This window comes from Podarcis muralis, chromosome 5, assembly GCF_964188315.1.
Source record: "Podarcis muralis chromosome 5, rPodMur119.hap1.1, whole genome shotgun sequence".
In the NCBI taxonomy this organism is placed as follows: Eukaryota; Metazoa; Chordata; class Lepidosauria; order Squamata; family Lacertidae; genus Podarcis; species Podarcis muralis.
The window spans coordinates 23,008,224-23,024,873 of NC_135659.1; the positions used below are offsets into that span (position 1 = coordinate 23,008,224).

Below are 16,650 nucleotides of genomic sequence, written 5' to 3' on the forward strand. Positions count from 1 at the left end.
TGCACCCCCTGCTATTCTATTAAATAGACTCAATAGTTTAATGTCTTGTGCAACGTGGCAGAGCTCTGCCCCAGTCTTTTCTTTAAAACGAAACAAAACCCCGGCAATAATTTGTTCATTATACACACTTATCAGTTGAAGTTCAGAACATCAGGTTGCCTACCCTGATCTAGTGGATTAATTGGGTAACAACAATTTTTTGAGAGTGCAATTCTAAGCCTCTCTGTTGGTGGTTGAATGGGGATGGAGCTCATGTTTTTCTCCACCAGTGAAGAGTGCCACTGGTGCTGATGAGACTCTGCTGCAGGCTGGTATATGAGGCGCTGGTGGCTTTTGGAGTGGAATACCAGTAATCAATGTATCCATAGCCTGTGGTTCACCTAAGGGGCTTGATTCTTGAGTTCCACATCTTCACCAGTCTGGAGCTGGCACAGCAAATATATAAAAAGAAGATATATATATATGATTTTTCCCCACTCCCTGTTTTGCTCTGGCCATTTATGTAAAAAAATAAATTCTATACTACTTTGTAGGCCAATTGCCTCACAAAGTGGTGTGCAATCAATAAAATACATTAAAAGGCAATCAATACAACATTATAATAACCTCTCATTAAAACCTTTCTTGCTTGTGGCCCTGGGTTTGGATTGCTTTGGCTGTTAATCTTCAGTTGTGCAATGCAATTTTATGTATGACTGTCCAGAAAGAAGTCCTCCTGGGTTCAGTGGGTCTTATTCCTTATACGTTTATTTAGAGTTGCAGTCTTGGTCACATTTGACCTTTGAACTGTCTAATATCTCCTCCTCCAACCTTGTGATGCCACAAAAAAACCCCACATCTCACTGAATAGGGTTTTGGTATCTGCCCCTTTATCCATGAGAACTAGATTTCAGAGGTTCTTAAAGATATCTTTATTAGTCACATCCTGTTACATTCTCAGCCTATTTTGATCTGCTCCTCCCATCTCCTACTTCAACTACTGGATCCTTCAAGCATCTTCCTTTAAAAATAATAATGGTACAGAGCCTGTTCAGCTTTAGATTGAAGCTGCTTCCACTGGGCTGAACCTTGAATTATTTTTAAGCCTTGTTCCACCGCCAGTATATCAATTATTACATTTTTCCCCTGTGACAAATATGGCCCTCATTCTAGGCATTGAGCTTTTCATTCCCCCCCCCCCCCCCAATTTGTGGCTGGATACAGCATGAACACTACCCAATCTCTGCACATTTGGCTTTTAAAAAAATGCTTGAATAGTGGGATGAAAACTTCTGAGTCACTCAGAGATTCTTCTGGAGGCTGCCTGTGAAGTCTTTAGGTAACTGGAAAAGATGACTCATTCTCAACAGGCTTCAATCAGAATCCTTTAATAGCCAGGCCATATAATAGCCACTCATTCATTTACCGCAATTTGTTAAGAACTCTCTTTTCCTGAGCAGCAGGAAAATAACATAATAGTTCTGAGATCTCTGCAGGGGTATAGGTAAGTCTGAGGAGAAAGATATTGAATTGTAAAATGCAGCTGGTGATCTCAAAGGGCTGTTTTTTTATTATTAAAAAGTGCAGGGGTTATGGATATGCACAAAGACAGAACTTTTTATTTATTAAATTTATATGCTATTCCATTTCCTCCAGAGATGAAGTTGAGATACTTTTAATCTGATTTAGCATTGTAACTTTCGTATGTTTTAAAGTATGGCCGTACGTCTGTCTTAATTTTATCTTTTTATGAACTGCTTAGAGGGTTTTTAATAATAATAATTAAGTGGTGTATAAATATAAATAAATGACATTCAAAAAGTACCCACATAGTTTACCATTCAGGTACTGACAAAGATTTGCTTTGCTTTTGTAAAATTGTCTTCAGCAGCTGTGTTTTTTTGAAAGAGATGTTCAGATTCTGATGATTTTTTTTTTAAAAAATCACCCAATGCCATATAAAACATATTCATACTTAATTATTATGTTTTGGGCTTTATGCTGAACAGCGTGCTGTGATAGTTGCTAGCAAATATTTTTAATTATTTTGATTAAGACATGTATACAGGATATACAACATATGCAAAATATTATAATAATAATAATAATAATAATAATAATAATAATAATAATAATAATAACCAAATGCAAGCTTTCACACCAAAAATAGGTAAGCTATAATGTTATCAGTTACTCCAAATTATGTAAAGTGTGGGGGAAGCATATTCTTATAAAATGCTTAGCTCACTGTGCTTACCGATATCAGCCCTACTCCTCTGGGGAATTTCTTATGGTTATTTTGATATCAGTAATATGGGTCAGACCTACACAACTTGCTAAACAAAATGCATCTATGATATATGGTGGTTTTTTTCCCTTGCTGGAAGCGAAACCAGGAAATTTACTGAGCCACTAGTGGATGATTGCACATGGCTGGCGACCTGTGTTAGGCTTTGTGGGTCAAAACTGAAAGTCCACTGAAAATATGGCAGGCTTCCTCAACCTCGGCCCTCCAGATGTTTTGAGACTACAATTCCCATCATCCCTAACCACTGGTCCTGCTAGCTAGGGAACATGGGAGTTGTAGGCCAAAACATCTGGAGGGCTGAGGTTGAGGAAGCCTGAAATCTGGCATACCCTCCAACACTTCTCAGATGAAAATAGGGACGTCCTAAGGAAAAGCAGGACATTCCAGGATCAAATCAGAAACCGGGATGGCTTCTGTAAATCCGGGACTGTCCTTGGAAAAGAGGGACACTTGGATGGTCTGATATGGAGATCAGAATGAGGCCAGAGGATGTGATACCGCTCCCTGTTCTGTCTGTTCTGTATATATAGAAGAAAGGAATGAACAAGACTATATTTGGCATGTGATGAAAGGTCTGAATGTTTAACAGGGCTAATGGCATGTTTTGGTCATGGTATGGTCTACTAGACAGGTGTCTATAATGTAACACATATCAACCAACCAATCACCATTCACTCCTTTTTCTCCACAATAGGCATTGCACTAATTAATGGAATTAATTAATTATTCTTGGTTCTTACCTTAGCCAAGAACAGATGTAGACTTTTAAGGGTGGTTCACATAGTCACTTGGCAGAAAAATGGCCAGAGACACAAACATAATTGATGAATTGGTGTTTGTTTGAGGGTGGTGGGCAACACATGCTGGATCCTTGCCTAGGTGAGAGTAAATTGGCACCCAAATGATGTTTTTCTATAATAAAAGTGAGGGATATGACTGGTAGTGAGTGACATGTGGTGCTGCACAAGATGAATCTTTAGACAACTAAATATGTTATATGGCCAAAACATACATAGCACATGATATCTGTGATTGGCTCTCCTGATTTTTTCACCTTTGAGAACTTTCACCCATTTTTTAGGGGTGTGGGGGTTGTTGATGAAGAAAGGGGGCGGCTCTCCCTTCTGCTTTTTGCCTTTCAGAAGATCAGGGAGAAGTTCAGCAGTGTGGGAAGAGCTGTTACAAGGATTCGTGCTGTGTTTTGTTGGCTGGCCTCCACCATTTATATTTTCCAATATTGCCTCAGAAAAATGTTTCATTGCGACATATTGTCATCCTCAGCAGCATTCTGGGAAGAAATTGGTGCCCCCCCCCCTGTAGCTCCTAGCAAAGCTTTAAAAAAATGAGGGCTGTCTGCCTTAGAAGTCATGAGTTTAACTTCTCTCACCATTGAAATTCAGTCCCCAGGCCCTGAAAATATGGAAACACCTATCCACTTACATAACCTTTGAATAGGTCACAAAAAAGCCCTGGTTATATGTTCCCATGCCTGTCCACAGTTAAGTTGGACCCTAGAACCTACACTGGCAGAACAGGGGGTGGGGGGAATTTGCCCATAGAGGAATCAACAGCTATGCTTCTCATAGCATGGAGATAAACATTGTCACTAATACCTGCTAAAGACACAGCTACAACACAGCTACAAGTTGGCAACGCCAGCTGTGAGCTATCTTTTTAATCGGATACGTGTTTGCTTCCTCCAGTACCAAGGTGGATAACTCTGAAAACTACTGGCAGATGGGTTTCCCTAAGGCACATGTACAAAGAAATGAGTGACCCCTTTGTTTTTTTCCAGAGATAGCTATGTGAAATCTGTGGGCTCTCAAACCTCAGGAACCAGATTGTTGCTAGAGTGATCAGATGCAAAGGAGGAAAGGGCCTGTGTACCTTTAGCGGTGGTAGAGGAGAGGGATTTCCAGCAGGTGTAACTTTCCCTCACCCCTATCTGACAAGCTGCATCTGCTAAAATTCCCTCTTCTCCACACCTATTAAAAGCACAGGAGTCCCATCTTTCTCTTCATCTGGTCACACTAATTGCTGCTGCCCTTAGGCCTCTTCCGGGGAAAGAAAGTGAGCACTGGGGTTGCTAGGCAACCGCTCCTGGTCTGCTTACCGAGAAGAGAGAAGCAGGAAATTTGTTAAACTATTCCAACTGCCTGCCTCCCTCCTTCATGACAGAGGACTGTGTAAAACGTATAATTGCATACCAGTGCGCCTTAGGCTGGGGTGGGAAACCCCGTGGTCCTCTGGAGGTTGAAGCCCAAATCCCATCAGCTTCAGCCAGCTTGGCATATAGTCGGACAGATGGGAGCTGTAACCCAACACCTGCAGCTCCCTGTGTCTCTTCCATCCCCTGCCTTAGGCCCAACTGCGGACATTTTAATAATATATTTAGTCTTTTCTGAATGTTCACTGCAATACTTACGGTAGGATACTTGTAAGCCGCTTAGGGATACCCCCCTCCCCAAATGTAAAGGTAGACCATGACTTAAAGTTGACATGTATTTTAGCTGATAATGTATGGGCAAAATTCAACTAAGGAGATCTATAAGCAGAAGCCCTGTGCAAGGACTTCTTATTGGACAATGGGGCTGTTCCCCATCCTCCCTCTGTGGTTTGGGTTCGGGAGATGCTCCACCACTTGGGCAAATAAGAGAGTGGGGATCATTCTGTTTAGCAAGCCGAAATGCTCATGCAGCCTGAACATTCAGAATAGTACAATGGTGAAGTCCACTCTTCATTTTCAACTGTTGTTTTTTTTTTAAAAAAACCAACAACTGTTAATTCTGATTTTTAATGACAATTTTAATGTATACTTTATATTCTCCACAAACCTCTTGGGAGATTTTATTTACAGTTAGGCAGCACATGCATTTTCTGTCTCATTCTGTTTTGTTTGCTTGGAGCAAGGGACTGGGTTACTGTTCACACTTGTGAACGAACCTGAAACTGTCCTTTGGTTGGGCTGTTTTTCATCAGAAAGGCTTGTCTGATTCTTAGGGCAATGTTCCAAGCAGCACAGTGGCTGTGTCTAGCCACATTTAATTTCCCACAGCACCCCAGGGTCTGAGAATTGCTTAAGTGTCTGCTGTACAAGGGAGGAGGATGGGAAGCAAACGAGAGTAAGTTGAATCTGCTTCAAGTGATGTCCCTGGCCTGGCCTCTCATTAACTGCCCTGCTCACCCACCCCACCAGTGGTTCACTGCATTGTGCTATTCCAATTCTCTTCTAGTGCCAGTGTTGGATTAGTAGCGCCCCAATCATCATATTAAGTTATGCACGCAGCAGCAGCAAAGCTCTGCAAGGATATTCTGAGCTCACCTGCTAAAAAATGGCTGTGAAGGGATGGGGTTCAGAAATTCAAAAAGTGGCCTGCATTGAAAACATTTTGGGGCATCATAATCCTCATCGATTACTGGTTGGTTTACAACATAAAAATATAAAATGCATAGCATAATAGCAGAACACTCTATAGACATATTATATATTATAGGGTATGGTTTTCCTAATATAACACCATCTAGCTATATCACATGGCCACATTCAAGTTTATTTTTTCTTACTGCCCAATCCTAGGTGTGTCTATACAGAAGTATGCTCCAAATAACTCAGAGGGACTTGCTAGGAAAACATGCCTAGGATTGGGTTCTTGGCTGTCTTAAAGTGAAGACAAGATTCTTCACTTTAAGAGTTTCATTCCATTTCCCACTCTGGCCAACCATTTGCTGCTAAATATGTTTTGAATTGTAGTTCTTCTATAATGACTACAACCAGATCCAGTGTGAGAGTAAATATTGTAGGAAACTGTTAAGATAAGCTTACTGATGCAAAAGCTAGAGTCAGGAGAAGTTATAATACGGTGCACAGGAGGTAGGGAAGAGCCCTCAGCAAAGTGTGACAACTTTTGTGTGTGAGAAAGGAGAGGAGAATGTGAGAACAGGAGTGTTACAAGTCTCAAGGGTGTCCCTATTTTCATCCATGAAATGCTGGAGGATATGATAACACAGAAATGAAATGATGTTTTCTTCCCATTTCTTCTTTCAATAAGAACCCCTGCAGTGCTTCAGAGATAATCCCATACCTCTTAAAGTACAGGAACATAAGACTAAACCTGCTCAATCAGACCAAAGGTCTATGTAGTCCAAGCTTTCTCTTTGTAGCCAGCCAGATGCCTTTGAGATATCGAAAAAGCAGGACATGAAAGTTACAGCGACTAGCAATCATACAGACATTGTAACTATTAGCTAGTGAAGGCTTTTCCTCTATGCATTTATTTAATCGCTTTTTACAACTGCCTTAAGTTAGTGGCTGTGTCATGTTTTGTGATAGGGAATAAGAGTCAACCTACACAGGCAGCAACAGAATCACTTGATACAACTTTTTTACTTGGGCTGTACCACTTTCTACTCATGACAGGAGACCTCAGGTGTAGGCACTGTTCTACAAAAAGGAAACTCTCTGTGAATGGTTACGCAAGGCTGATAAAATAAACACTCTGGTAGCAAATCTCAGCATAGTTTATGGCCAGAATGGTTTCCCTAACACTCTTGAAAGAAGAGTGGGCAGGAGGGAAATCTTTCAGTGTCTCTGAATATTAGCTCTTGGGCAACTTCTGAATCCTCCTTTCCACAGAGCAGAAGATTTCATTTTTTCACAGAGGTACCCAAACTTGAGATCCCACTGTAGCGTATTTTTAAAACCAATGTTGGCCTCAAGTTATGTGGTCGACTTGCTGCCAGATTGACGAAACAGACCACCTTGCAGAATGGTTGTGACATAAGTAATGATTGCTTCCCTTCCCAGTATCTCATAATTCTAGTAGCAGGATCAGAGAAGTTTAAAAAAACACAGTTAAAAAAATTAAAATTAAAAAGCCCTTTTTAAAAAAGAAAGTTTCATTTGAAACCGTCTGGTTTGAAAAAAAATGCTAACATGACACAAGCATGCTTTATGTAACTAGGAGCTAATAATGCAATTCTAACCATGTCTACTCAGAAGTAAATTCAGCAGACCTTACTCCCAGGTAAGTGGGGTTAGGACTGCAGCCAACAGATCTGTTTCATATGGGTATGCTTTATTTAAAATGAGGGTGAATGTAATTTAGAGTGTAACAACCCAGCATTTAGCATATGATATCAGTAGCATTTTTCTCTGAATATAGCTTTTTTACTTGGGACAGAGGTGCTGGAAAGCCTTTTCTGTTGCTGCCGCCTCCTTTTTACTTCATTCTCTACAAATCTTTTTCCATATCTGGTTAATTAATGTATGTGTGCAGTATACAGTCAATTTGTACATCTCATTAGTGTGAATTATTATGCCGAAGACAACTAGGCTTGCCAATATTGTAATCGATTACCGTAGCTGTGACTTTAACAGCAGCTTGTCATTCAGACATTAGCAAGTGATTATATTTTTCTCCATGCTGTGAAAAGTGTCACCTGCAGATTATTATTTTTTGCACACCAAGCAACCACTAAAGCCAGAAGAGGCGGCCTGTCTAGGCTTGTTTTAGCCAGTTGTCAACGTCATAGGCAGTATTATTTATTACTGAGCAACTGAAATGGTTAGGATAATTGAAAATCTTCCAATGCAAACAGAAATTATCTTTATTAGAACTACTAAATCGGTAGTATACCCTAGTTTCAACATTTACCTGCAATTGAAGATGGTGTCAAATCAAAGGAAATTATATTGGGTATGTAACAGCTCCCATATGATCACATTTGAAGAAAACAAAACACACAGTTCTTAACAAATACAGGCACCTCCCGATTTGTATGGGGGTTGAGTCCCAAGTCACTGCATGCTTGCGTGAAATCATGTGCAATCTAAACACCCCATTCTGCCCCTGCTCTGTTCTGCCCCACCCCGTTCCACCCTTCTAGTGATGCATTTTATAATGTTTCTGGGTCACTTCCAATTTTAGTGCTGTGTGTGCGTGCCTAAAATGGGGGTTGCCTATAAACAACTCCCTTCACCCTATGTTGCACCCGAAAGGGTGGAATCCGGCACAGTTGTAAGTAGGGTACCTATGAACAGAAGGAGGTCTGCTCATGCAACAGGGCTTTCCTTATCCCCCTCAAACCCACCTAAACCTCTTCTGTGAGTTGCCCAAACTTCCAGGTACAGAGTGAGGAGAACAGGGAAAGTTCCTTTGTATGAGCGGACTTCGTTCCACTTATTCAACAACTTAGTTGAATTCTGGCCTAAGACATTTATGCTTACTTAGGAGTTAGATGCCCTTCAGTGTAATTCCGTGTATATTTACTGAGATGTAACTCTACCTGAATTCAATGGGACTTACTCCTAGGTAAGTGTACAGAGGATTGAGCCCTTAACGCATGGCTTCAGTGACATCCATGCCACAGAATGACTCTTGGCCACAATGGATGCCCCCCCCCCAAGAATCCCAGGAACCGTAGTTTCTGAAAGGTGCTAGCAGTTGTAGTTCTGTGAAGGACAGTTCCCAGGATTCTCTTGGGGGAAGTGCTTTAAATCTATGTAATGTATGCAGCTTTAATGAGGGAAACTTTACATGAACCTCTAGTGGTGCAGGATAAACCACAGTGGCGGCGGCAGCAACCACGTTGCTAACTCCTATTATACATATTGGATCCGACTCCATAAATGGGCCTATCTCCCACTCAGCTTAGTGGCAATTACTTCTAAATAAATATGCATAAGACTGGATTGTTTTGTTTGTTTCTTTATAAATCCTTCAGCCTCTAGTGTTGGACGTGGTTCTTGGAGAGCACTTTGCTGGGTGGGCGGCAGGGCTCTTCAGAATTGGTGCCAGCCTTACATACAATATTAATTTATCTTTTTCATTGTTTATGAAAAGTATTTATATCCTATCCTTCACGCCAATGTGGAGTCTATTAATAAAGTAGTACAATGACAAATGTTAACATGGCATGCAAAGTATATTAGGTTTGATATCTCAAGGACTAATTGGAAAACAGTTGTGTGTCCCTGCCCTCGTGTGTTTGTGTGTTGTTGTTGTTGTTGTTGTTGTGGTGGTGGTGGTGGTGGTGGTGTATGTGTTGGGATGGGTCCTTTATAGCACCCTGGCCAAACACTGCACCTTCTGTTACCACAATTCTGTATCACAATTTTTGGATGGAGAACAGAATGCCACTTGAAGAGTCACTTAATACTTGGGAAAGTGTAAACTAGATTGCTCACATTAAAATGTGAACCAAATTTCTCCCCTTCTCCTATGTAGTGTAGGAGAAATTTAATCAAGGAAAATAGTGTGGCATAAATGACTGAATCCTCCCTTCCTGAGGCCAGCAGCCAGGAACTGACGTCTGCCTATAGCTACTGCTATTAGTACATTGATGGTTATTGCTGTTACTTTAGGAGGGCGATCCTGTTCATAGGTCTTACTTGGACCTTCAACTGTGTTTAAAATTTTATCCTAAGTCTGCACCATGTGTCTTGCAGCCAATAGGTTGTAAGATGTGTGTGTCGTGTCCATGTCTTTTACTCTTTCCATGAGCATTTGGGGAGGTGATTCCTCTGTCTCATCTCCAGTTCCATTTTGCAGCTTCAGATGGTTTGCACAGATGTGAATGAGGGGAAGGGGAAGCCCAGGAGGAAGTAGATTTTTCTTTCTCTTTCTTTCATATACATTTGATTTTCAAGCTTGGTTAGAAAAATTGTAGTGGCGTCCTACAGCTTTTGGGTTGCTCTATTGGTCCTGGATTGTGGTTAGCAGTGCTGCTTGCATTCTTGCTATTCAATCTGTATATTGTTATGAGTGTGTGTGCTAGACACCCTAAATTCCTGGGTCTAATCGGTGTTAGAATATAATTACAATTTGGTGTTAAAACTGGTGGCTAGACCCATGTGTGTATTTGAGCTATGTACTAGAATAAGAGTTGGTCGACAGTGGAAAAGACTCGCATGAGAGGTGGTGGGCTCTCCTTCCTTGGAGGTTTTAAAGCAGAGGTTGGATTACCATCTGCCATGTATGATCAAATTGAGATTCCTGCATTACAGGGGGTTGGACTAGATGGCCCTTGGGGCCCCTTTGAACTCCACAATTCTGAGATTCTCAGTTGAAGGACAGCGTGTGCCTACTCATTTGCAAATGAGATTTGCCCTTGATCCTTTGTCATACTAATCACTCATTACCCTCAAACTATCACCTCACAGAGGAACCTAGTCCTGGCTTAATGAGTTTTTGACACTATGTACTAGAATACATAGCATTGTCAGAAAGTTCTTCCTGATGTTTAGTCACAATCTCATTTCTTAAAACTTGAATCCATTGGATTGAGTTCTATCCTCTAAAGCAGGAGAAATTAAGATTTCTCCATCTTCCGTGTGACAGCCCTTAGATATCTGAAGATGGCTATTTTATCTCCTTTTACTCTCCTCTTTTCCAAGTTCAACACACTGGAACTCCCTCAACCGTTCCTCATAAGGCTTGGTTTCCAGACCCTTGATCATCTTGGTTGTCTTCCTCTGCACACATTCCAGCTTGTCAACATTCTTCTTAAATTGTGGCACCCAGAACTGGACACAGAATAAAATATTACTTCCCTTGATTGGGACACTACACTTCTATTGATGCAGCCTAGAATAGCATTAGCTTTTTCCCCTCTTTCTTTCTTCTGCATCACATTGCTGACTCATGTGAAGCTTGTGATTTACTAAGACCTCCTAGATCCTTTTCACATGTACTATGGGCAAGCCAGGTGCCTCACCCCAGTCTTATATTTGCACAGCTGGTTCTTCCTGCCTAACTGTAGAACCTTACATTTGTCCCTGCTGAAATTCATTTTGTTAGTTTTGGCCCAGTTCTCCAGTCAGTTCCGTGAGCGGGTTCTTAGAATTGGAGATCGGAGTTATGCAACAGATATTGTAAGTAGCGGGCTGGAGAGAGTGTCAGAGAGCAACATTTGAGAACAATGGTTGAGGCGTCCTTAAAACCAAGGCCGCTGTGGCTACGGGAGAAGTCAGAAGCTCTTGGGGTGTGAATGCTGTGAACCCCTCCTTCGTAGGCTGGGGTTGTATATATGTATAAATAAGCCTAAAGACACCACAGTTTCCTAATTTCCAAGAGGAAACACTGACTCTGAGTAAGCACATTAACCTCTGGAATCTCACATTGCTTGGAGATTAGGGTAGCGTGTAACAATATATATGTACTTAAACACACTACTACGAGTATTCTATAATCTCCAATATCCTGTGGTCATAAGGAAACTGGACATAAAAAACATGCATTGGAATGCCCTATTGTCTGGCGAAGTGTGGAACATTATTCTTGGTGGTCTGCAGTTTGTTCCACAGGAGAGGGCCCTACTGTGTTTCTGAAAGAGGTAATTGGAGGAAAAATGACACAACTGCAAACATCAGATTTAATGTCTGCTGACTTTGATTGCATTTGGTACTTCAGTACATTGTTTGTTTCTAAACTCTGACTTCTCTGTCAGCGATAGCTTCGGAGGTGGTAATCACCCCCACAAAACTATCTGTGCATCATGTCAAACCTATTTTCTGCGTAATTGTGCACTTTCTAACAAACTACTTAGCATAATTAGTGTCATGGTGTACTGCGGAATACAGATTAGATGCAGTAGTTTGCTAACAAACAACTAGTTCAAATCAGGGCTTTGAAATTCCAGGAGGGGGGTGGTTCAGGGGTGATGGCTTTCCTCTACCACGACGAGTGTGGCCACATAGATGTGACAGGCAGTGACAACATTGAGATGGAAGGCAGGGAACCAGAGAAAAATCCTGGCCAAACAGGCAGCGTGCACACAGCAAGGTGCGATGGTGGGTTTGTCACATTTTGTAATAGAGAAGGGTTCATAAGTGGTGGAGTATAGCCCAACCTACACTTTACAGAGAATAAACTAATAGGGTGGTATATGATTGAGAGAGAATTATGGACTGTGGTACTTCACTTGTTAAATAGTAGTGTCACTTAAAAAAAACAAAACCACAATTTTTTTTACATGAAATATACTCACTGTATGTAGTAAACTAGCGCATCGGAAGAACAGTTTCAGCACAGTTCTTTCTCTGATGTCCTGGTTTTTGACATGCTCCGGTGTAGTTACATGGGACATGTGAAAAATATGGCTACTGTCTGGAGTGATGCAGTGCAGTTTCAACCTCATCTACATAATGCATAGAACACCCCTGAATTGCTGGTTGAGTGCAGAAAATGTGTAAAAGGGAAGGCATGAAGGAATGGACTTTAATCTTCAGTGTTCAGTCTCAAAAGTATTTTTGACAGGTTCGTCTATACCATGATTATTTAACGATGGTCAAAGTAAGGTGCTCTGTAGGCATAACTGATCATAAAAGCTTTACAGTATTCTGAAATTGGTTTTGGGACTCATTAATTGCTAACCATCTCACTATCAGCTATCCCCCCGCCCCCAAGCCAGTGCTGAAAAGATCAGCATTGGAATCAAATGTGCTGGAAATGATCAAAGAACCTCTTATTCAATTGATAGACAACAGCAGGTACAAATGACCTTAATGGGGAAAGCTCTGATTTAATTTTTTGTGTAGATGATCAGAAAGGATGTGTTTACTTAACAACCACTCTTTGCATTGCACTTAAACATTAATGATGTGCTGCTTTAATACAAGATCCTTTGAGATCAAAGTGAATACAGAATTATACATATATGTTACGCATCAATATATACATATTTTATTCTTCCTTGGGCATGCTTTTGATCATCTTAGTCTTATGGATGATACATGAACATCTGTTGCAATGGATTTTCTTTGTATGCTGGATGTTTTGTGTTCATTTTTCCCCTCTCTCCACTAAACTGAGCAAAAGCTCCAGGCATACAGAAGCCAATATACGCAGTTCAGTGTTTTCTAGCAAGCGATATTAAATGCACTACCTGAGAATAATCTATTCCCAGCTGAGAGAGGAAAAACCTCCTGGAATGAACACAAATATTGCATTAGCATAGACAAAAGAAGAAATCACACAGAATCCATTAAAGCAGCCTGATGCTATTAATCTTGTTTGGCATGTGTGTGTGAACACACACAATTTGCAGTCCAGTGAATCTCAGTAGATCAGAATGGGGAAAACACTGGGTTGTATCCACTGTTAGTCCTACTCAGAGCACACCCACTGAAATTAATAGGCATGTCTAATGTAGGTGCATCAATTTCACTGTGTCTCCTCTAAGTATAACTTGGATGCAACCCTCTATTATTTATGAATGGTATTTTATGCATCAAAAAGTGCTCATATTTGAATGAACACTTGTTGAAGTGAAACCTATTCCATATTTCCTCTTAAGAGTATCTAAAAGGGATTATTTGTGAACTAAGGCTATGCAACAAATTTGAAGAAGCCATATTTGTCAATAGTCACCTGAACACCTGTACAAAGCAGGAAGTACCTCCAGGAGAGCAGGCAAGGTTGATTGCCCCCCCCCCCTTTGTAGGGACTAACAGATAACATGAGCTACTGACTATTTTGGTAGGCCTGTGACTTGGGGGGACTCTGAAAGGTTAGCACAACTGAAACAATTCTGTTTTTAGCAAAGGCAATTGATACTAACTACACCACTGCTAAAAGTGTCAAAATTCAAAGAGGTCAGCAATGCATCCTTTCAGTTCATCTTGGATTAATCCAAGTCTATATGAGTTTCCCAATTAAGAGTCCAAGGCCAACATCTGCTGATGCTCAGAGATGGTGAATGCAGTGAAGAAAGCTATATGGGAGTGTAAAGTGAATGTCACAACCACACGAGTGCATGCAAGACAATACCAACAGTCTGTAGCACAAGAACTATTTTTACCATTTATCCATTTCTGTTAGCTATGATAATGGATTTTTGTTTGGCTACGAACCATAAGATTTCTCCCCTGGCTTCCCTTAGGCTCCTCCCCACTTTTCTTTGCATCGAATAACACAACCAGATTCATTGTCAGGGCTTCACACCACTGTGCATTTGCAGTCAGAACTATGCTGAGGAGGATACTAGGGCAGAAAAAATACATAGCACTTTTCTCCTGCATAATGTTAACACTAATTTCATTGCAAGGAAAATGGCTACTTTAACATTTAAGCCAGTACAAAAAGGGACAAAGAGCACCACATGCATTCATGACAAGGCTAGTTTTGAATGCATTTAGCATGCTATGTGGTGCTTAACAAATCAGCCCTAAGCCTATTTATGAGCTGAAGAAAACTGAGTTGACTTATAAATGCACGGTCAGGCCTCTCAATTTAGAAGAAGAAATGCGGCTGATAAATTATCAGGTCACTGTTTTTCAGCCGGATGTCAGGTATTGCAAATCTTCTGTCGGTAGTTAAGAAGGGTCCTGCATAGCACAAAATCTGGACACAATCCAGGCAAAGTGGATTTAAATCCCATTCGTTTTAAGCACGTGCTTAACTTTCCTGTTGAAGTCAGTGGCATTTAAAATTGAGAGTAGCTAGATCTGGCTAACTTGTTTAAAGCTTGTGCTGAAAAGAAATACGATTCTTCCTAGCATGGCTGCAGAGATCTACCAAGGCCTGTTTCTCTCTTTCCTACTTTGGTGTAAAGTAGATCACGGAGAATAGAAGGCCTGTGCACACTTTCCACATTCCCAAACAAACTCCCTTCTCTTTGCTAGTTTCTAATTTGCATCACATACAGAGTGAGAAGGGAGGATTTAGGTAGTAAGCACAGACTCCTCTTTCCCCATAATGCTCTTGAGCACTGCCTCTACTTAAGCCAAGATAGAGAGAGTGAAAATGGGGCTCTATTTAGCCCTATGGGAATTACTTTTTAACCCTATGGAGTTCATGGGGATTACGCTGCCTATAAGCACTGCACTTGCATTAAAAAGGATTGTTCCCAAAGTGCATATGCTGAGTTTCCCATGTCACTACTTTACTGTTTAAGACATTCAGTGACTGAGTACATTTTATCAGCACTTGGGATTCTTTAGTATAAAGTTCCAAATTTATTTACAGTGAGATCATGCCAGATTTCTTAAGTAAAACCTGAGTATCTGACTTAGGGTAAAAGTGAGATAAGTTTATACATGTAGAAAAAGTGTTGTATGGAAATACTTATTCCAGGGACAGGGTGCCTTCAGTTTTCATCTTTTATTTATTGTCTAGAGAAGGGCATTCTATAAATCTTCTCTAGCAGGAGTTATTGGCCTCATCTGCATGTAACGCTAAGCAAAACCATGATGTAGCTGGATGAGCAAGTGTATGGTCACCCAGGAGGAAAATCATGTCCATTTTGCTTATCCTCTAGTCCTGGAAAATGATAGTATTGCCTTATCAGATATCTATGCCACCCTTCAAAGAAAAATTAACAGGGTGGTTTGCAGATTTGAACCTAATTTGGAACAATTACAATAAAATATTCAATGTAATCTGGACTGGCTATAGTGAAGGATCTCCAAATACAGTCCTGGCAGTTTGAAGAGTAGTTGGTTTCCTCTGCTGTGCTTGTTTGAAAGCAAATAATAAAGTATTCTGCTTTCATGCACTTTCAAACTTGAAAAATATTAGATGTGTATCATTTAAAAGCCCTTAATTTGCAAAAAATGTCTGTTTAGTGATCACAATCTGCATTGGCTGTTGCGTTATGAGGTGTGTTCCTCTGAACATAAATATCTATGATGTGCAAATGCAGCAGGAATATTAGTAATATTTCTCCAGTTACCACAACTGCAGGTTTCAGGGAGAACAGAAATAGATGTTGGAAAAATAGATTTTCAGAGGCTGAACAACAAGCAAAGCTGGCCTAAGTCTGTTCTGTATTACTTACTACCAATGCTGGAAATACTGGGCATACCTGAAAGAAAAGAGAGAATTTTGGTTAGGGATGCAGATATATTGATGTATATTTTATATTACCGCATCAGTAGACTTCATTGTTATAGCAGCACCACCAAGGGCAAGTTCTGGCCAAAGGCAAGCATTTCACAGTCCCATTGAATTCTATGGGTGAATGAAGCACATGTTGCTGAACTTTAAAAAGTGCTTAACTGTGTCTCCATCACTTGTTAAGTTCATCCAAATCTTCCATGTGTAAGGGCAAAGTGGAACAGTTAACACAGAAATAATTGTTTCTGAAGATTCTGGGTTTCTATGCAGCTACAGTGGTGCCTCGCAAGATGAAAAGAATCCGTTCCGCGAGTCTCTTCGTCTTGTGGTTTTTTCGTCTTGCAAAGCAAGCCCATTAGCGGCTTAGCGGCTTAGCGCTAGTAGCGGCTTAGCGGATCAGCTGATAAGCGGCTTAGCAGCTTAGCGGATCAGCTGTTAAGCGGCTTAGCGGATCAGCTGTTAAGCGGCTTAGCGGATCAGCTGTTTAGCGGCTTAGCGGATCAGCTGTTTAGCGGCTTAGCGGATCAG

General features: G+C 40.8%; 1 protein-coding gene across 8 annotated transcripts in view; it reads right to left on the reverse strand.

Annotated features, from left to right (window-relative positions):
- The window catches only part of NTNG1 (netrin G1), a 206,281-nt gene that overhangs the window by 46,286 nt on the left and 143,345 nt on the right, over window positions 1-16,650 (reverse strand). For all 8 annotated transcript variants that reach the window (XM_028732631.2, XM_028732635.2, XM_028732634.2 and 5 more), the window contains exon 5: window positions 16,064-16,090. In XM_028732631.2, the coding sequence (XP_028588464.1) occupies window positions 16,064-16,090 (27 nt within the window). The remainder of the gene's footprint in view (window positions 1-16,063; window positions 16,091-16,650) is intronic.